Below are 21,742 nucleotides of genomic sequence, written 5' to 3'. Positions count from 1 at the left end.
CGTTCAAGCATCCAAATTTAGTTTCTCTACGTCTGACTGCTTGGAGATTGAACGCTTAATTCTATCAAAGCGTGGGTTCTCTGAGTCAGTTATAGATACTCTGATTCAGGCTAGAAAGCCTGTCACCAGGAAAATCTACCATAAGATATGGCGGAAATATCTTTGTTGGTGTGAATCCAAGGGTTACTCATGGAGTAAGATTAGGATTCCCAGGATATTGTCCTTTCTCCAAGAAGGACTGGAGAAAGGATTGTCAGCTAGTTCCTTAAAAGGACAAATATCTGCTTTGTCTATCCTGTTACACAAGCGTCTGGCAGAGGTACCAGACGTTCAAGCGTTTGCTCAGGCTTTAGTCAGAATCAAGCCTGTCTATAAACCTGTGGCTCCGCCATGGAGTTTGAATCTAGTTCTTTTAGTTCTTCAAGGGGTTCCGTTTGAACCTTTACATTCCATAGACATTAAGTTGTTATCTTGGAAAGTTTTGTTTTTGATAGCTATCTCTTCTGCTCGAAGAGTTTCAGAATTATCTGCCTTACAGTGTGATTCACCTTACCTGGTGTTCCATGCAGATAAGGTAGTTTTGCGTACCAAGCCTGGTTTTCTTCCTAAAGTTGTTTCTAACAAGAATATTAACCAGGAAATAGTTGTTCCTTCTCTGTGTCCTAATCCATCTTCGAAGAAGGAACGTCTATTGCACAATCTTGATGTAGTTCGTGCTTTAAAGTTCTATTTACAAGCAACTAAGGATTTCAGACAAACATCTTCCTTGTTTTTTATCTATTCTGGTAAGAGGAGAGGTCAGAAAGCGACTGCTACCTCTCTTTCCTTTTGGCTGAAAAGCATCATCCGTTTTGCCTATGAGACTGCTGGCCAGCAGCCTCCTGAAAGAATTACTGCTCATTCTACTAGAGCAGTGGCTTCCACATGGGCTTTCAAAAATGAGGCTTCTGTTGAACAGATTTGTAAGGCAGCGACTTGGTCTTCGCTGCATACTTTTGCCAAATTTTACAAATTCGATACTTTTGCTTCTTCGGAGGCTATTTTTGGGAGAAAGGTTTTGCAAGCAGTGGTGCCTTCCGTTTAAGGTACCTGTCTTGTTCCCTCCCTTCATCCGTGTCCTAAAGCTTTGGTATTGGTATCCCACAAGTAAAGGATGAATCCGTGGACTGGATACACCTTGCAAGAGAAAACAGAATTTATGCTTACCTGATAAATTACTTTCTCTTGCGGTGTATCCAGTCCACGGTCCGCCCTGGCATTTAAGTCAGGTAAAAATTTTTTTGTTTAAACTACAGTCACCACTGCACCCTATGGTTTCTCCTTTTTCTTCCTAACCTTTGGTCGAATGACTGGGGGGTGGAGCTAGAGGGGGAGCTATATGGACAGCTTTGCTGTGTGCTCTCTTTGCTACTTCCTGTAGGGAAGGAGAATATCCCACAAGTAAAGGATGAATCCGTGGACTAGATACACCGCAAGAGAAAGTAATTTATCAGGTAAACATAAATTCTGTTTTTATTTTGAAATAGATTATTTATTTATATATATATAATATGATTAATTTTTTATAAAATATATATCTATAACTATATATCTATATGAATGTATAGGTGTAGATATATATACAGATATTTATAGAAATAAATATTTAAAAATAAAAAACATATTTTCTTCTAAGTGAAGAACAATGGAAAGTAAAATATTTACAGTAAAAACAGTTTTTGGTAAAAAAAATATTTTTCAACTTCTATGATTCTCCTGTTTCTGCGCGAGCCTTCTAAAGACCGCTGCTCCCTAACTTGTCTGCCTGCTCTGAGGACGCGGGCAGAAATCAACCCGATCGGGTTGATTGACATCCCCTGCTAGTGGCTGCGAATCTGCAGGGGGGCGGCATTGCACCAGTAGTTCACAATAAGCTGTCGGCATTTATCGATGTGCGGCGGAGCTGATATGCTACATTGTATCATGTCCGCTCGCACATTAGTAAATAGGCCCCTAGGTCTTCACTCACTTAAACACGACACATACAAGTTTATTTTGCGCTCAAGTGAACATGTTTACTTTCAACTTGTAATATGCGTGCAAGTTAGCGCAGTGGCGATATTGGTTATCACGACCCGCAATAACAAAAGCACGCCACTTGTAATCTAGCCCTTTATGTGGTACCTAAATATACCTAAGTACAAAGAATGGACAGGAACACCGGTGGATGTCTAGGTAGCATTTATTGCCAACGATAATGCTGCAATAAAATCTTCAAAGCATTTATTAGTAAGTACATTTGTTCTTCCTAGCAGAATGTTTTGAATAAAAATTAAAAAATTTCATAAACAATTATAGACTTTGGAACCTGTATGATATGTACTTCTTTGCATTAGGTCAATTTATTTTATTTTTGCACACATTTGTTATAATATAGGAAATCAAATGCAATTTAGCTTGGCCAACAGCATTTAAAAACATGTATGTTTGTGAAGTCAGAATAGGTCACTGGATTTGTTTTCTACGCAGTTTTAGCTTTACCTGGACAATATTTATTTTTTCCACTTCTTAGATTCTAGTGTAGATGCAAGGAAACGTGAGCTAGATTTAAGACGAGCCATAAAAATTGAGAGGAAATTTTGTGTAGTGGTTCAATTTGTACAGCCATGTTATATGTACATTTCTAACTACACTTGGTTATGTGCTGATCATCAAAGCATAGTGACTTCATACTACTACATAATATGAGGAGCTGCTTACCCCAGACACTATAACACTAGTACCCATGTCAGAGAGGTCATCCTGCATCCCTAACCATGACCTGCACAATTAGCCATAACCACAATGGTGAGCTGAGGTTGCTCACAAAACATGGCCTTGTTCCCCACAACAATAAACCCCAATTATAGATGGCCTGCCCTACCCAAATTTTAACAAACTTGAGATTTTTGCAAAAACCCCACCATAAAAAACTAACCTTCATCCAATGAGGGGGATCACAGAAATGTGTTTAGTGTTATGCAGTGTTGCATATCATTTAATGTTAATATTTGTGGGAGACCCAGTGGTGGTTAGGGTTCATTACAGTTTCAGGGCTGGATCAATCCTTTTTAGAGTCTATTGGAGTGGGACCAGACAGCAAGCTCTTTATTGTTATGGGGTAGGGACTTAAATCAATTAAGTTATGTTTGAGTGTCAAAACTTACTTCACAGCTATCATATATAAGCTATCATATAGTTGGTCGTAGGAAGTCAGGTCAAGCTGTAGAGAGAAAGGAGATTAGTAATCAATTACAGATAGTAGTGACATACATAATATATCATTCTTATTTGCTGCTCTCATCAAAAGAAATAGCTGCCCCTACACTTTGTGTGTCGTATGCGCCAGAGTTATCTTTGTGTAGCAACTCTGTATCTACTTTTAAAATACGTGAACAGAACAGTTCATAATGTATATACCTTAATTTCTGTTTTTCTTCCTCATTAGCATTGGTCTGAAGGGGATGTAATTGATGTGAAGTCAATGATGAATACATGGACCTTGCAGAAAGGTTTTCCATTGGTTACAGTGACAGTAAAAGGGAAATATGTTTACCTGCAGCAAGAGCATTATCAGAAGGGCTCCAACACATCAGAACCATCTGGGTAAAATGCTTTTCTAGATTTATAAACTTCTCTCTAAAAGTAGAGCAAACATTCTGATGCAGATTTATTAACCAACATCAATTTGGAACCATTTTAAATTGCCTTTCTAATATATAACATATGTTTTTTTCTTTTATCTTATGTTATTTTTAACATCACATACTTTCATATAAGATCTAAGAAGTTTCCTGTAACACATTATTTCATTCTATTTTTTCTCTCTTTTCCTTTTCCTTTATCTGTAGTTCCTCTCTCCAATTAGTGTAAATCTAACAATTTAAATATAAAAAATGCCTTAACAAGCACATACCTATATATGCCCTAAGATATGTATAAAAAGTAAACTTACTTAAAGCAAGTACATACCATATATGCCAAAGTCTTAAATGTAAATGCATACACAAACGTAACATGCAATTAACTGTCAGATTATTAATTCTCTCAATCTATTGGCTTGTATACCCTATTTAAGGCTCTAGTGTATGAGAGGAAATACTTCCTGTACCCTATGGCTCGGATCCAATACAAGTTTGCATACTATGGGACTCAACGTTTTCTTTTTCCTTGCTTCATAAATTGCCTTTTATACTGAATCATATGAATGAGCAAATGTCTGTTTCTTACATTTGAATAAGAGAATGATCTGTTCTCCCATTCAATTTATTCAATAGAACAAGTTATCAGTTCAGTATTGAATATATTTAGGGCTAGATTATGAGTGGATCTCTTGTGAGTTAACATCTCTAGGCAGAGGCTTGTTGCACTTATATTACAAGTTGAAAGTAAAAACTTGAATTTCGAATATCACAAACGTGCTAATGTTTTCTCCCATAGACGTCAATGGAGTGCGAAAATGTAAAAAAAAAATGCCCCAAACACCCATACTCGCACACTTACCCAACCGCCTTTATTCAAGTGTGCTAAACCCGACATTATTCTTAAATATATATATATATATGCAAGTACTCAAAACAAAGGTGCTATATATTGTGCTCAGTAACTGAGAAAAGTAAAGGGACAAAGTAATTTACATTGCTTGATATATTTGGCAGCCCCCTCTTGTGAAACCTAGAAGAGTGTGTGTGTGAGAGAGAATGTGTGAGAGAGAGAGAGAGAGAGAGAGAGAGAGACCTGGAGCTGCTGTGACTGCTCTACAGTAGAAGACCCTGGAGGGTAAGTACTTTCTTATATTTTCCAAGGGATAAGAAGAAGTATCTTGACTGGGATTATCAGGGACCTACTGGGACCTGCTACCCTCTGGAAGGGTTTGTATTTAACATATAAATCCTCTAGTTTAGGATCTTTTGCGGCTGAGCAGCTACCTGGACTAACCAGTGAAAATGGATGCCGCTTTTTTCAGGCTTATGACAGGTCTTATGTTCAATGTAAGGACCCAGGCTTATGGTATGGGAATTATTTCCTATTTCGGCCAGGCCCGTTGTTTTCAATGCTAGAGCTTCACAAGGGGGGGACAGTCTTGGAGGTGTCAGATCCCTCATGTCCTTTTTAAGGCGCGATCGTAAGTTAAATCCCTGTAACAGTTTTTCGGGCTCTTCAATGGCGCAGGTCATAGTTATCAGGTCGTTACTCCTGTGAGTCTTTCCCTTTCCTCAGAGATAGGGATCGCGGTAGTCAGACTGCTTCAATTACCGGCTCTATTTACTGTGGGTACATGACGAGCTTGTGTGAATGAGGAGACAAGCCATAAATGTGAGACATATTGGCAGAGAATTTAAGGGACATTTCCGTCTCTGGCGCTCTGCTTCCCTTAAGGGGTTAACACTAATGATCCTGGAGGGATCGGCTGCTGATGGGCTGTTCTAGTTAGACAGTGGGGAGCCTTTTGTTCACAGGAGCGATTGTAGAGCGGTGAGCAGCAAAATCCTTAAGGATAAAACTTTATTTTACTAGCGAGGGGCTGATCTCTCAGTCCCTTAGACTACGGGCGCCTATCTGTTCTGCGGGGGTCATTGGGTTAACCCCTTCCTGCAGCGAGACAGATTTTGTGACACACTTTTTTCTGTAATGGCATCTCATGCTAGGACATTGATTGATGCGCTGCACTGAATATGGTCTCTACATAAGGAGAGACGAGTGCCGTTAGCGCGGTTTTTCTGTGAGTGTTCTAGGAGCCCTGTATAGCACATATGTATACTGTGCAGGCTGCCTCATCTCATTTTGCCTTTATTAAGGCTATAGTTTTTGTTTATTGGGTTCTTGCATACTGCAAAGCCTTTTAGTATCCTGTGTAATACATTCAGAAAACACTGGATTTTGAGTTCAACAGCACAGGTGGGTTTTTTTTGTGTGTACTATAATATTTTCCTGAAGAATGTCACTCTTATATCATTGTGCTAGAGTGTATTTATTATAGGATTTTCCTCCTGTTTGTGACCTGTCATTAGGTCTGGACCTGAGGTCAGGGCCGCCACTAGAAATTTTGGGGCCCCTGACTTAACCATTAATCAGGGCCCCCCCCCCCCTTGACATGTGCAATTTTTGACCAAGTGACTAAAACGTATATGCACTTTATTCTTAAGTGTCTATTTAAACTTGTAAATGTTGTAAAGTTAGTAACATACACTGAAACACACCGACACACTCACACATAAGGATTCACATATAGACACTCTAGCAGACACACAAAGAAACACACTCAGACACAGACACCCAAACAGACACTCAGCACTTGTTTACATTGACCTGACAAGTAATGAGGTAGACTACAGTTTTGTAAAAAAAAGGAGATTTAGAAAACAAAATATGGAGTTCTGATTATCTTTTTGTAAAGGAAGATGCAAACTAAATGATGACAACAGCATGCAGTCGCTGAAAGGAAGGGCCCTGAACTGCCTAAACAATAATTTAAAGGTTAAATGGTAGATTGGTGACTTCTGGAAAGGTCTCATTAGTCTCAAAGTCTGTAGAAAGATGTGAATAATCAGTAGTAAGGTCACAATTTCCTAAAAAGGAACAGACCATGGACACACACACACACAAACTCAAACTTGCACATACACCCAAGGAAACACCAACAGAGAAAGCCTCAGAAAACACACAAAGACATACACACACACACACACACACAGAGACACCCACAGAAAACACAGAAAGACATACATACACACACCCTCACTGAGACATCCACAGAAAACACACAAAGACATACAACACCCTCACAGAGACAACCACAGAAAATACACACCCTCACAGAGACATCCACAGAAAACACAGACATACACACCCACCCTCACAGATGCATCCAGAGAAAATACACAAAGACAAACACACGCCCACCCTCACAGAGACACCCATAGAAAAAGCTCAAAGACATATGCACACACCCTTACAGACATCCACAGAAAATGCACAAAGACATACACACCCACCCTCAAAGAGATACCAACAGAAAAAATACATACACACTCATAGAGACACAAACCAAAGCACAAATACATAAACACAGACACCCACAGAAACACTCACAGGAGGAAACATTTATGCACCTTGCATCCCCTAAATCAACAGTGTGTGACATGCATGATAAATAAAAATGCAGAAATTAAGAGATCACTTTTTAAAGAATAATATTTGTAAATGTGCAAACAAAAAAAATTCTGTGAATTCAAAATTGTACATTAATGATCTGGGTAGATGGCTAGATAAAGAAAAGTACTTTTAAAAGGTTGACATATGGGGGCGGAGCCAACTGCCAAAGCAGCAGGACGTGTTAATGAAGAGCTCCTGAAGGCAGATCACTAAAATGTATAATTAGGACATTCTAAAAACCCTGAACAACTGATGTCTGGCTTTTGACACAACATTGGGACATGGTTTTCATCCTTGGGACCCAAGAGAAATCTTAATAAATAGACTGCCAACACCGAAACTAACCAGCGGTAACGATAGCAGGACTCACGGCAGCCGATAGATTCCTACACGACGGGCTAAACCCAGGCTCCCCACTTAGCTGAGCAACAGTATTTCTGCAGTACCCTCAATATGGAGGTAGACTCCACATCACTTATTTCACTACTGGAAGCACTGAGCAATAAGGCTGACAACCACTTTCATGGCTTGCGGGCTTGCATATCAGAACTGCGCAAACAAGATGGCGCCGCTCCCCTGCCCTCCTATTACACTTTTGAGCAGAGCAAGTTTGAGGACTCAATGTCCGCTCCACTCTTTCTTCAGCGCACACAGGAAGACAAGCCAGATCGAGCAGTAGCAACCACCCCACAGGAATCTGAGAGTTGCGACCCAGTGCGGTCACTGTCTGCTGCTCTGCCCAGTGGTGCGGCTGTAGTGTCGGACCCCACAAGACTCAACCTGATAACTACCGGGCTATATCTCCCGACCCTCTTATCTCCTTACTTGCGCTCTCCTCTTACCCCAGTTAAAGGCATGGAGGAAGCTGGTGATGCCGCTCTAAGTCCGGTGCAGAAAACAGTGATCCCTAGGGTTCAGCCAGCTGACTGGAGGCGACAATCGAGTGGATCCCCCATTGTAATACACTTTATGAGCTCACCATGTAACACCTCCACCCATCTCTCTGAGATATCGCCATTTTTGAACCTACATGACCGGAACCTCTTAGTGTTTGCAACTTGCTTATGGGGGTTAAAGAACATAATGGGAAAACCACACGCTTTTGGATCGCTGTTTACAGCTGAACTTGCCCTGCAGAGTCGGAGAGGTGGCTTCCAAAAAGGCAGTTTTGGCTGCCCTGCTTTCAACAGTCTTTGTATGAGGGAAGGCATCGGCTGAGATATCTTAAGCTACAGGACTGATTAAAGGGCTTAGCTAGACGATCGATTGACTACCCACAAGCCGTTTGTCAAGACATGAACTGTTCTGGTTTTTATTAATGACTGCCTCTCGTGTATTTGGACGTTTTGCTGTATGCAAGGGGGACTAAATATTATATTTCACTGGTTCACTGTTATGCTCTCCTGAAGGGCTTAGTTTACTTTCACTAGTATGCAAGATGACGTGGTCTGATTAGATGTGTAGAAGCTATGTCTCCCTATGCTGTTTTTTTTTGTTTTTTTTTCTCCCATACAATATTTATAAGAATTATCTACTGTATGATATGCATAACAGGAAGCTGGAGAAACTCTCTGTCTGCTCTTACACTTTAGACTAAATACTACAAAACTTGGTTTAACTAATACTTTTATATGATATCATATTACTACCTTCATTTTTATAGTGAAAAGGAGATATCTGGATACTATCTAGCTCATGTTTGTTTATCTGAAGAAGCACTTCCTTATGGAACATTTAAACATATATCTTTATAGGTCTACAGCATAGGGAGCTTCCTTAGCTATAGCAGTGGTCTTTTTTTTTTTTTTTTTTTTTTTTTTTTTTTTTTACAGTATTAAGCTCTTTAAGACTTCCTATTGAGAATTCAGTTGTATTCCCTCATCAGGACATCTCCCTTCCAAATTAGTTTCAATGACCAAACTAATCCTTTAGCTAAAGTGATTTTACAGCAGTTTATTGTTGTTATATTGCTGCCCTACATCAATGTTAGTCCCATCCATATAATTCATATTGCATATGGGAACAAACTAGATAATTGTGATGCGGTTGGGCTGAAGTATATCCTGTTTTATTAGAGGGGTTAGCATGTTCTTTCCCTGATTCATTGTCTCCAAGACATCACATAGCTTTGGTTTATTATATGCTCATAGCTAAATCTAATAATTTGTGTTTATACTTTGTTCCCTCTTGAGCGTTAGTTTCTAGATGTGAGGCTTTCTATGATATTCCAGTGTCTAATATACTTCCACATGTCAATACTGTTATATGTTAATGCTCTATCTAAACTGTGCAAGCTACTATACCTCTCTGCTACTGGGTGAAAGATTATGTACTTGCTATTTAAATTTCAAAGCACTCATCATGATTATTATAGTTTATCCTAATTGTTCATGCATTCTATTCCCCTCTGGTAATATATGTAATTGTAATGTAAATTTTATCTAGGCTACATTAATTATTTAATCCTAATCTATGCTTTTCCATTTAACGTTTGTAAGGGTCTCCACACTATTCTACTCCTATACATATCAGATAACCCACAGTATATATTGGTTTGGAATCACACATATTTTATAGTATGCAAACTACTTCTCTATTATATATTTGTCATAAGTATATTCATTATACATCTTGGAGTTCTCTACATAATAAAGTTAAATAGCCCTATAGTTCCCGCCTTTATAATGTTTGGATTGGCTCCGCCCTCCCATTTCCCCTCTATTATGAGCGGCTTTGGCCCGCTGTTTCCCTCCCCCCATATATACAGGCCTACGGGAGGCCTGACAACAGCCAACTCCCTACCTCTCACTTTTATTTAGCTTTTAGAATATCTTTTACTATGGAGTAGGGATCACTAGTTCTCAGTTATAAAAAAAAAACGAGGCTTCATTCATATATGTTCCAGCCACACACGTTTTCTATATGCAGTTTTACATTTCATGTTCAAGTTCACAAGGAGGATATTATAACTTATGCCAACTCTTATTCTTCGGTTTTTGTCTCAGCTATTTTTTTCATGTCACTTATTCCAGCTTTCATTCACGTATGGCACTACTATGGATGTGATACTGTGATAATAACTGCTACATTAATACACCAATGTCTTAACCCTTGTCTATTTATATATGAACTGTATACGTTTCATTGTTTTTTCTTTATTGCTACTGTTCTGTGACTGGATATATTCTTTATTGTGTTGTTCATATTCAATGCCTCAATAAAAAATTATTTAAAAAAAAAAAAAAGGTTGACATATGTTTGATATTTTCCCCATTTTCCCCAACCAAGAGCACCACTTCAAATATAGTGTACAAATGTTCCCATCTGTCAGCTGTACTTGTGGATTTTGAAAATGCTGTACTCTATATGGTCTTGGTGGAACCATAAGCTGTGGTACTCATACCATTAGATCTGGTTAAATGCAGGATTTAAGCTTGTTGGTATGCATTTCAAAATTAAGTCAGCTGTAGTGTAAACTGAACAGTTTTAAGTTAACCTGTCTCATTTCCAATACTGAGCAATCTTAGTCTGAGAGTATAACATGTTACGCAGATGTAAAAATCTTAAAATGCCTCCTTTTATCTGGAAAGTCCTTGCATAAAGGGGCAGTAAACTGGAATGTAATATATATAATTTGTGTATTGAGGAGGAAACATTTCTGCATGGTTTTAAATATAGAATTTCTACAGCATTGTCAAATAATCATAAATACACTGCTGCTAAAAAAATGTGTTTTTATGGACCCCTGGCCCCACCATACAACTACTACCACACTGGAGTTACAATCTTAAATTGCACAAAGAAATAAAAAACATTTGCTAAGTAATTCCTACCTCCTCTGCAAATGAAAGTGATTAGCCGTCTGACTAAGGCACACACTGTACAAACAAAGTGTCAAGTCTGTCTCACGCTGTGCATAGTGGTTTAGTGCACACTCAGAAATCCTCTCAAATGCTAATACTTTACTCCTTGTAATAACATTTCCCATGCTCAATTAGCACTCTGCTGTAGTACCCACTGGTGGCTGCCAAAAATGTAAAAAAAAAAAAAAAAATTTTTTTTTTTTTTTTTTTTTTTTAGTTCTTGCCTCATGGGGCCCCCCTAGCCCATTGGGCCCCTGACAGGAGTCACCCCTGTCACCCCCTGATGGCGGCCCTGCCTGAGGTATAAACATATTTAGGGATTATAATTATTTCCATGCATTTATCCCCCTCCTTTTAGACTCTAAATTATATTCTGAATGTCTTTCTCTCTTTCTCTGTATGTTTTACGGAATATTACCATTTTCATGGTTTATCCCTGTCCTATAAAGTTCTAGTATATCTTAGAGAGTGTTATAAGCATTCTCTGCTTATCTTATGTTAATTATCCATTTTCTGGTGCCCTGCAGATAATCCTGGGGATGGCTTTATAATTAAGAAGATTAATCCATGGTTTTTATTTTATCATGTATAAGGGTGCAATACATTTTCTCTCTCATTCTGAAGAGTTTTTCTTCCTGTATTAGTATTATGTATATGCATACAATTTACAATCACCTAGATTACGAGTTTTGCGTCACTGTTTAAACACTGAAAAAATGGCTATTTCAGCGTAAAAACAGTAACGCAGCCATTACGAATTGTGTCGGTATAGCTATACAGCAAGCATTTTAGCCTGTAATGCAACGTCTATCCCGCACTTAAAAAAATTACGTTTTTGCGTGGGATTTCTATGGCGCCAGTATTACAGGTTCTGCAGTGAGGCTAAAATGCTTGCGTTCCACCCTAAACTGACATGATTCGCTATCTGAGATCAGTAGTTATGAGTTTTTTGCGCAACAAAACTGTTACACAAAACTCATAACTAAAATGTTACAAACTACACTAACACCCATAAACTACCTATTAACCCCTATTCCGCAGTCCTCCCGCATTGCAAACACTATTTAAAACTTATTTACCCCTAATCTGCTGCTGCTCCTGACATCGCCACCACTAATAAAAGTTATTAACCCCTATTCCTCACACCCCAACATCACCGACACTATTATAAAGCTATTAACCCCTATTCTGCCGCTCCCTGACATTGCCGCCACTAAATAAAGTTATTAACCCCTAAACCTCTGGCATCCCACATCACCGCCACTAAATAAACCTTTTAACCCCTAAACCTCCAGCCCCCACATCCCAAAAAACTAAATTAAACTATTAACCCCTAAACCTAACAACCCCCTAACTTTAAATTTAAATTACAATATCCCTATCTTAAAATAAATAAAATCTTACCTGTGATTTTTTTTTTTTTCTTTTGGTGGGGCTTTTTTATTTTTATAGGGCTATTAGATTAGGTGTAATTGTTTTTTGGATAATTTCGTTTGTTATTTTTTGTAATTTAGTATTTTTTATTTTTTGTAATTTTAGACTTAATTTTTTTAATGTGTAATTTTAGTTTATTTAATTGATAGTTATTTTAATTTTAGTATAATAGTTACTGTATGCTAGGTTAATTGTTAGTTTAAACTTTATTTTTTTTTAATTTCACAGGTAAGTTATTTATTTTAAGATAGGGATATTGTAATTTTAATTTAAAGTTATGGGGTTGTTAGGTTTAGGGGTTAATAGTTTGTTTTTTTGGGGTTTTTTTTTGTTGATTCTCCGCTTTTTTGGGTAGAAGGTGAATCTGGAAAAGAGTTTCTTGGGCCAAATACCAGGGTATGTTTTTGGAGATGCTCATAGACTCGATCTCTATGACGTTTTTCTTGCCGGAGGTCAGAAAAGCCAAACTTCCGTCTGTCCATCAGTGGCTTTGTGTATGGAAGTAATTGGTCTCGTATGGAAGTAATTGGTCTCATGGTGGTTTCCATGGACATTATTCTTTTTTATTGTTTCCAACTGAGACCTCTACAGTTATGCATGCTCTACAATGAGACGGAGACCAGATAAGAGACTCTCTGTCCTGGTGGATCTCCCAGGACCATCTGGAGAAGTCTGCCCTCCCTATAAATATCCTAGAGTTGAGAGCCATCTTCAGCTTGGCCTCAATTAAGTTTGGTCCATTTTATCAGATTCCAATCAGACAACTTTGGTGTCTATCAACCTCCTGGGAGGAACACGGATCTCCTTAGCTATGAAGGAGGTGGCTTGCGTTCTTCAGTGGGTGGAGTCTCACAATTACCAAATATCTGCTTTCCACATTAAAGGGATGGACAACTAGGAAGCGGATTATCTGAGCAGACAGAATTTTCATCTTGGATAGTGGGACCTCCATCCGGAGAGTTGAATCTGCTGGCGTCTCGTCTAAACGCCAGGCTTCAAGAATACGGCTCAAGATCTAGGGATCCGTAAGCAGCTGCTCAACGCCTTGGCGGTTCCATGGGACTTCGGTCTAACTTATTGGTTTCCCTCTGTTTGCCCTCCTTCCTCGGATGATAGCCCGTATTAAAAGGAACAGGCTTCGGTGATTCTGATCATTCCAGTTTGACCTTGCAGAATTTGGTTACGGACCTGGTGAAGATGTCGTTCTTTTCCCTGTGGAATTTGCCTCTGAGGAAGGACTTTCTACTTCAGGGTCTTTTCCTACATCCAAACCTAGATTCTCTAAAGCTGACCGCTTGGAGATTGAACGCCTGATCTTGTCTAGACGAGTTTACTTCAGAAACGGTTATTGATAGACCACAAGTCAAATAACAAGCCAGGAGTCAAAACCAGAGCTGGTAGTCAGACGAGCCGAGTCAGGAGCCAAAGTGAATAGTCAGACGAGCCGGAATCAGGAACAAGGAAAACAGCAGAGTCAGGAACATCCCAGGGATCAGGAACCAGGAAGGACGTCAGGCAGCCAGGTATTACACAGGAACTCTCACAAACAGGTATGAGACAACGCAAAGGCAAAGCATACTGAACAGAGGCCCTTTAAATAATAAGTGATGACATCACAATTCTGAGACTGCATCCTGTCTCACATGGATGATGCACACCAATCTGGCCATAACAGGAAGTGTAGGAAATGAGCAGCATCACCCACAATGCACCATAGTCAGGAAGAAAGGTGAGTAAAATGGCTGCCAGCAGCACATGGCAAGCAGGGAAAAAAACCCTGACAGTACCCTCCCCTCAATGACCCCTCCCCCGCGGGAAGACAAAAGGCTTATTGGGGAAACGGGAATGGAAGGCACGGAGGAGGGCGGGAACATCAGAGGAGGGAACCCAAGAACGCTCCTCTGGACCGTAGCCCTTCCAGTGAACCAAATACTGTACACGGCCCCTGGACATATGAGAGTCAATAATATCAATATAGCAAAATATCAATTGGATGCGCCAATATATGTGCAAATAGCATATGTATATGTAATCTATATACATATATATGCTATATGACACTTGATAAAACGGTCTGGGACCGTGAAACGTCGTGTTTGCATTTTAATAAAGTCTGTATATTTTATACATTGCCTTGCCACGGAACTTTTTAAGTTTTTAATATATATCTATCATCGCCAATTTGGTTGTCAGTGAAAGAGACTGACTTAAAGAGGGAGCAGTGTTTTACACGGAGTGCTGGTTCCTATCGCTTGCTGACCAGGAGTACAGGGATCGCCAAGATCTGATGCTGGGGCTATCTGATACGTGCTGTTTGTGAGAAGAGCTGTGCAGTTATATCTGGAACAGTTAGCTGGGCGACTGCTAAGAGCCCAGAATGCCTATATAGCACTATTCTGGTGCTTAACATCTTGTAAGTACGGGACATTATAGTGGGGTAACAGCTGACACATTTGACCCTGCACTATTGTGGCGCCTTCTTTTCTTTCTATATCTACGAGAGTCAATAATGCTGCTGACCTCATACTCCTCATGGTTGTCAACAAAGATAGGACGGGGACGAGGCAACACAGTGGTAAACCGATTACAAACCAATGGTTTCAAGAGGGAGACATGAAAAACATTGGAGATGCGCATAGCAGGAGGAAGGTCAAGAGCGTAGGCCACAGGATTAACCCGTCGGAGTATTCGAAAAGGACCAACATAACGGGGAGCCAATTTATTGGAAGGCACACAAAGGTTCAAGTTGTGGTAGGACAGCCAAACTCTCTCACCAACCTGGTAGGAAGGTGTGGGCAGACGCCTACGATCAGCCTGGAACTTTTGGTGCTGCATAGAACGATGAAGGCAATCCTGAATCTGCACCCACGTGGAACGGAGTTGCCGGAGATGCTCCTCCAAAGCCGGAATACCCTGAGACATGAATGAATCGGGCAACAAGGGCTTCATTGTTCCAACCTACCTCTGCGGCAAGCGTACGGAACTCAATAGCATACTGAGCAACAGATCTTGTACCTTGCTGAATGGACATGAGTCGTTTAGCAGCAGAGGAGGAGCGAGCCAGAACATCAAATACTCTTCGAAAGGAGGCCACAAATTCAGGGTAATTTGAAATCACAGGTTTATTAGTCTCCCACAAGGGATTAGCCCAGGCAAGAGCTGTGTCAGAAAGGAACGAGATGAGAAATCCCACCTTAGCTTTGTCAGAGGGAAACGCCTGAGGTAACATCTCAAAGTAAATGCCCACCTGGTTCAAAAACCCTCTGCACTGAATAAGATCGCCTCCATATCGCTGAGGTAGAGGTGCAGAACCGGACATGCTCCTGGTAGGCATAGGTGCAGCAGCGGAAACAGGAGCAGCCATAACTTGCGGGACACTTTGGTCCAAATGTGCAGTGCGAGTCAGCAGCGTTTGCAGGGCTAGTGCAAATTGATCCAAGCGGTGATCCTGTTCATCCATCCTGGAAATGATGGCAGGTAAAGGTGGATTATTAGCACCATCAGGATTCATGGCCTTTGCGTAATGTCAGGGTGCCAGGAATCCGACTGAGACGAGAAGTGCAAAAATAATCACACCTTTATTAATAGCAAAAAATAATAAAAAGTCCACAAGTCAAATAACAAGCCAGGAGTCAAAACCAGAGCTGGTAGTCAGACGAGCCGAGTCAGGAGCCAAAGCGAATAGTCAGACGAGCCGGAATCAGGAACAAGAAAAACAGCAGAGTCAGGAACATGCCAGGGATCAGGAACCAGGAAGGACGTCGGGCAGCCAGGTATTACACAGGAACTCTCACAAACAGGTCTGAGACAACGCAAAGGCAAAGCATACTGAACAGAGGCCCTTTAAATAATAAGTGATGACATCACAATTCTGAGACTGCATCCTGTCTCACATGGATGATGCACACCAGTCTGGCCATAAAAGGAAGTGTAGGAAATGAGCAGCATCCCCCACAATGCACCATAGTCAGGAAGAGAGGTGAGTAAAATGGCTGCCAGCAGCACATGGCAAACAGGGAAAAAACCCTGACAGTAACTCGCAATACCTTTTTTTGGGGAGAATCTAGGGTTTTCAGGAGGGCCTGTAGAAAGGTTTGTTAGTCAGTACGATGGAGGGCAGATTTCTGCCTTGTCGATTATTTTGCATAAACGTCTGGTAGACTTGCCAGATGTTCAATCCTTTGTTCAGGCCTTGGTCAGATTTAGGCCCTTGTCTACCTGTTGCTCCTCCATGGAGCTTTAATCTTGTTCTAAGGGTTCTGCAGTTGGCTCTGTTTGAGCCTATGCACTCTGTTGATCTTAAATTGTAATCTTGGAAGTTTTGTTTTTTCTCGCTATTTTTCTGCTTGTAAGAGTCTCAGAGCTTTCCGCTCTGCTGTGTGATCCCCTTACCTTATTTTTCATGCAGATAAGGCGGTCCTTTGTACTAAGTTGGGATTTCTTCCTAAGGTGGTGTCGGACCGCAATATCAATCAGGACATTGTCGTTCTGTCCTAATCTTTCTTCTCAGAAGGAAAGTCTGTTGCATAACCTGGATGTTGTGCGTGCTCTGTAGTTCTATCTGTAGGCAACTAGAGATTTTCAACAATCTACTCCCCTTTTTGTTGTGTTTTCTGTTAAACGTAAGCGGAAGGCCTCTTCTTCTACTTTTTCGTTTTATTTGAGACGTGTTATTCGGTTAGATTATGCGACAGCTGGACATCTGCCTCCTGAGAGAATTGCGGCTCATTCCACTAGGGCTGTTCCTTCTTCTTGGGTCTTTAAAAATGAGACTTCTGTGGAACAGATCTGCACGGTGACCACTTGGTCCTATTTGCATACTTTTTTCTATTTCTACAAATTTGATGTTTTTACCTCAGCTGAGGCTTCTTTTGGGAGGAAAGTTCTTCAAGCCTGTCTTGTTCTCCCTCCCTTCTATTCTGTGTAATCTATCTTGGGTATTGGTTCCCACTAGTAATTGAATGGATTTGTGGACTCTCCATGCCATTGGAAAGAAAACAAAATTTATGTTTACCTGATAAATTCTTTTCTTTCCTGGCATGGAGAGTCCACGACTTTAAGATGGCTTTTGTTCATTTTAAACCTCAGGCACCGCTATACCCTTGTGTCCTCTTCTCTTTCCAAATTATTTCGGGTGAATGACTAGGTTTTATAGGAAGTGGGGATGATACTTAACAGCTCTGCTGGGGTGTTCTTTGCCTCCTCCTGGTGGCCAGGAGTTAAATTCCCACTAGTAATTGAATGGATTTGTGGACTCTCTTATTTTTTACAATATATATATATATATATATATATATATATATATATATATATATATATATATATATATACAGTATATAAAGAAAAATCCAAAGAGAGCACTCGCCGTGAAAACAAAAGTTTTTAATATGAGAGTTAATGTTTTCGGGGAACAACCCCCTTCCTTAGACTCCTGTGAAAAAACAACAAGTTTGTTCCCTGAAAACGTTAACTCTCATATTAAACACTTTTGTTTTCTCTTTGGATTTTTATTTCTACATACTTCTGGGTAGCACCCCGACTGTATATATTGCAACAGTGAGTGCTGGTATTTACCATTGGATATATATATATATATATATAGTGCACTTCTCTTTGTATGTATGTATATCTCCCTATGGGAAAAAGGGCATATCTCCCTATGGGAAAAAGGGGCAACCAGACAGAGAGGAATTGCCTGGTATTTTGGTGCTGGACTGACCGTAATAGGCAGGATCGGACTAATATACTACAGGAAAGTTATACTCTGTGAAAAGCATTACTGGGCTAAAAAGCTGCACTCAGGTGGTTAATCGCCATAGAACAGGTTATCAATGGTATTGAGCCAGTTGTTCGTTCCTGTAAGTGCACTTCTCTCTGTGTGTGTATATGTATGTATGTATGTGTGTGTGTGTGTGTGTGTATATATATATATATATATATATATATATATATATTTATATATATCTCCTATAATATAAAAGGCCAAGTGTGTTTGTCCGAAGCTGTCATGCGCAGTAGAAATTGCACGAGGACAAACACACCTGGCCTTCAACAAACTGACCTGGGCTGGCTGCTGGCACCTAATCCGTGAAGGGGCGGAGCCGCGTCATGAAGGGGGCAGAGCTGGGCGTGAAGGGGCAGAGTCGGGGCATGAAGGGGGCGGGGCCGGGCAGGAGCTGCCGTGGCTGTCTGAGTGTCTGCATGAGAGAGCAGCACAAGAGGGGAGATATAGAGCAAATGAGGGGGAGAGAGAGCAAAAAAGAGGGGTGAGAGTAAAAGAGAAGGGTAAGAGAGAGCAACAAAGAGGGGTAAGAGAGAGCAAAATACAGGGGTGAGAGAGAGCAAAATACAGGGGAGAGAGAGCAAAATACAGGGGAGAGAGAGAGCAAAAGAGAGGGGGATACAGAGAGAGCAAAAGAGAGGGGGGAGACAGAGAGAGAGCAAAAGAGAGGGGAGAGAGAGCAACAGAGAGGGGGTGAGAAAGATCAAAAGTGAGGGGGGGGGAGAGATCAAAAGAGAGGGGGGGAATCAAGAGAGGGGGGAGAGAGCAAAAAAATAGGGGGAGAGAGAGCGCAAAAGAGAGAGGGAGAGAGAGAGAGCAAAAGATAGGGGGAGAGAGAGAGAGAGCAAAAGAGAGGGGGGAGAAGAGAGCGAAAGAGAGGGGGGAGAAGAGAGCGAAAAAGAGGGGGGGGGAAAGTGCAAAAGAGAGGGGGAGAGAGTGCAAAAGAGGGGGGGAGAGAGCAAAAGAGAAGGGGGAGAGAGAGCAGAAGAGAGAGAGAGCAAGCAAAAGAGGGTGAGAGAGAGAGTGCAAAAGAGAGGGGGGAAAGAGAGCGAGCAAAAGAGAGGGGGAGAGAGAGCTAAAGAGAGGGGGGAGAGAGCAGGAGAGAGGGGGGGGAGAGAGCAAAAGAGAGAGGGGGGAGAGAGAGCAAGAGAGAGCAAAATAGAGGGGGGAGAGAGCAAGGGGTGGGACCGCTGTACTGCAAAAAATGGCCCATGTACACGGGGTTTAGGACTAGTGTGTATGTGTGAGTGTGTGTGTATGTATATATATATGTGTATATGTATATACCGGTATATATATGTGTGTGTGTGTGTGTGTATATATATATATATATATATATACACACACACACACACACACACTTATATACAGGTAGCCCTCAGTTTACGCCGGGGTTAGGTTCCAGAAGGAATGGTTGTAAATCGAAACCGTTGTAAATTGAAACCCAGTTTATAATGTAAGTCAATGAGAAGTGAGGGAGTTATGTCAATTTTGAGAGGGGCCTGGAACCTAAGTAACCTATAATACATTATTTTTAAAGCTTTGAAATGAAGACTATAATTGCTAAACAGCATTATAAACAGTATCAAATATTCACACAACACAGAATATATCATCAAACTAAGTTTAATGAACAAAAACATTTTTCTACTTGCATTTTTCTGGAAACAAAGCAGTAAGGTCTCTGCATTGAAACAGTAGCATACACTGTTAGCTAATATCTGGTCTGCAGATATTCTGTGCATTCCAGGCTGGACTGATTTTTAGGCACCCTGACCTTCAAGCAGCTGGGCAAGAAGATTTAAAGTTTCCCTCATGGCTGTAAGATCTTATTCCTTTGACAGCTCGATAGGTCTGGTCTGGTCTGTGTACATTGATTCATTTTAGTTAAACTTGCATATCTTTGCTGTAACACAAGCAGACAGCTCCACCTACTGGCCTGTCCTTATTTTAATCAATGCACTCTGCTTCTCAGTGCTTTTCAATAGCAGTCACATGACTGAAAAAAAAGGGTGTTATTCTGAAACGGCGCAAATTGAACTGGCGCAAACCGAGGGCCACCTGTGTGTGTGTGTGTGTGTGTGTATGTATATATGTATGTATGTGTGTATGTGTATATATATATATATATATGTATGTATATATGTATGTATGTATATGTATATATATATATATATATATATATATATATATATATATATATATATATATATATATATATATATATATATATATATATAAGAACAGGAGAGGTGTGTTTGCATTGTAAATTAAACCAGAAAGTTAAATATAGGAAAGAACGTTTAAAGTAGGATACTAAATCCAAAAAGTAACTAAACAGTGAAAATAGATAGAAAAAATGGAGGCTATGGTACCCCTGGAGTGCTGATATCCAAACTATAGACTGAACCTTTAAAGTCACTAAAATAAAGGAAATCTATGTAAGGTGAGTAAACAAAAAAAGGGATTTAGGACAGCGCTCTCACATAGGGAGATGGTGAAACCATTAGCCAATAAAACTCACAAAGATGAACCTAATTAATGGGAGGTTAAGAGTGTGCACATATAATGTGTAATCCCCACTAGTATACAGAAATATCAACTGATGTTTAAAAGAGCAGGATTAAAGACAACTGCTTTATTACACTGGTTAAAAGTAACTGCAGTTACAAAAATAAAAGTCATTCAGAGGAGTCCTAATAAACAGGCTCCTAGTCTTAAAAGATTCAGTAAAATGGTATCCGTGGGGAGAATAGTGTCCACTTAAAAATAGTCAATATGTGCACATATGGATATATGGATAAAAGACGAAAACCAATGTTGGTGTATAAAGTAAAAATCAGAGCTGTATACTCATATGATAATCAGAGTCCTGAGTTCCAATATTCCAAAGTTTCCAATGTCTCTTGTAGTAGGTAGAAATATCAACACAGAATCCTGTACTCCAAAGACTCTTGTAGCAATTGAAAACTACAAATGTTCCATATGTGGAGAACGACAAAGAACAGACCTGATTGGACATCCTGTGCTTCTAGGAAACTGTGCTTCAGTGTCTATTATTATAATAGTAGAAACTCGAAGTTCTGTGTTGAAAGAGTGAATGGATAAAGAAAACAGCTGCCGGTATAGGTTTCTAAGTTCCAAGACTGCGAGACCGGATGTGACGTCACACGCTGTATAGCTCCGCCCTTACACGTTTTGTTAGGCTCTCCTCACTTCGTCAGAGGGTATTTAGATAATCTAATTAGGCTTAAATACCTCCCCCACCTCCCTCATCCCCCAGTCATTCTTTGCCTTTTTTTTTCACAGGAGGACGGCAGAGAAGTGCCGACGATTGGAGTAGTCAATTATGGAGGGTAGTACTCTTCAGAATGGGACTGGAGTTTTAAGCAGTCCAGTCAGCCTCTCAGTGAGAGCCTGGGTGAAAGTTAGAGTCCGGAGATGCAGGGAGAGTCTTTCTGCGAACCCGTCCCGACTCATTTTAACAGCT

At 40.3% G+C, this 21,742-nt stretch overlaps 1 protein-coding gene across 2 annotated transcripts in view; it reads left to right on the top strand.

The window, feature by feature from the left end:
• ERAP1 (endoplasmic reticulum aminopeptidase 1) overlaps positions 1-21,742 on the top strand; it is a 216,039-nt gene that overhangs the window by 146,908 nt on the left and 47,389 nt on the right. For both annotated transcript variants that reach the window (XM_053701510.1, XM_053701509.1), the window contains one exon: positions 3,467-3,624. In XM_053701510.1, the coding sequence (XP_053557485.1) occupies positions 3,467-3,624 (158 nt within the window). The remainder of the gene's footprint in view (positions 1-3,466; positions 3,625-21,742) is intronic.

The sequence above is a fragment of the Bombina bombina genome, chromosome 2 (genome assembly GCF_027579735.1).
Source record: "Bombina bombina isolate aBomBom1 chromosome 2, aBomBom1.pri, whole genome shotgun sequence".
NCBI lineage: Eukaryota > Metazoa > Chordata > Amphibia > Anura > Bombinatoridae > Bombina > Bombina bombina.
The sequence above is the reverse complement of the archived record's forward strand: the minus strand, read 5'-3'. Positions and strand labels throughout refer to the sequence as shown.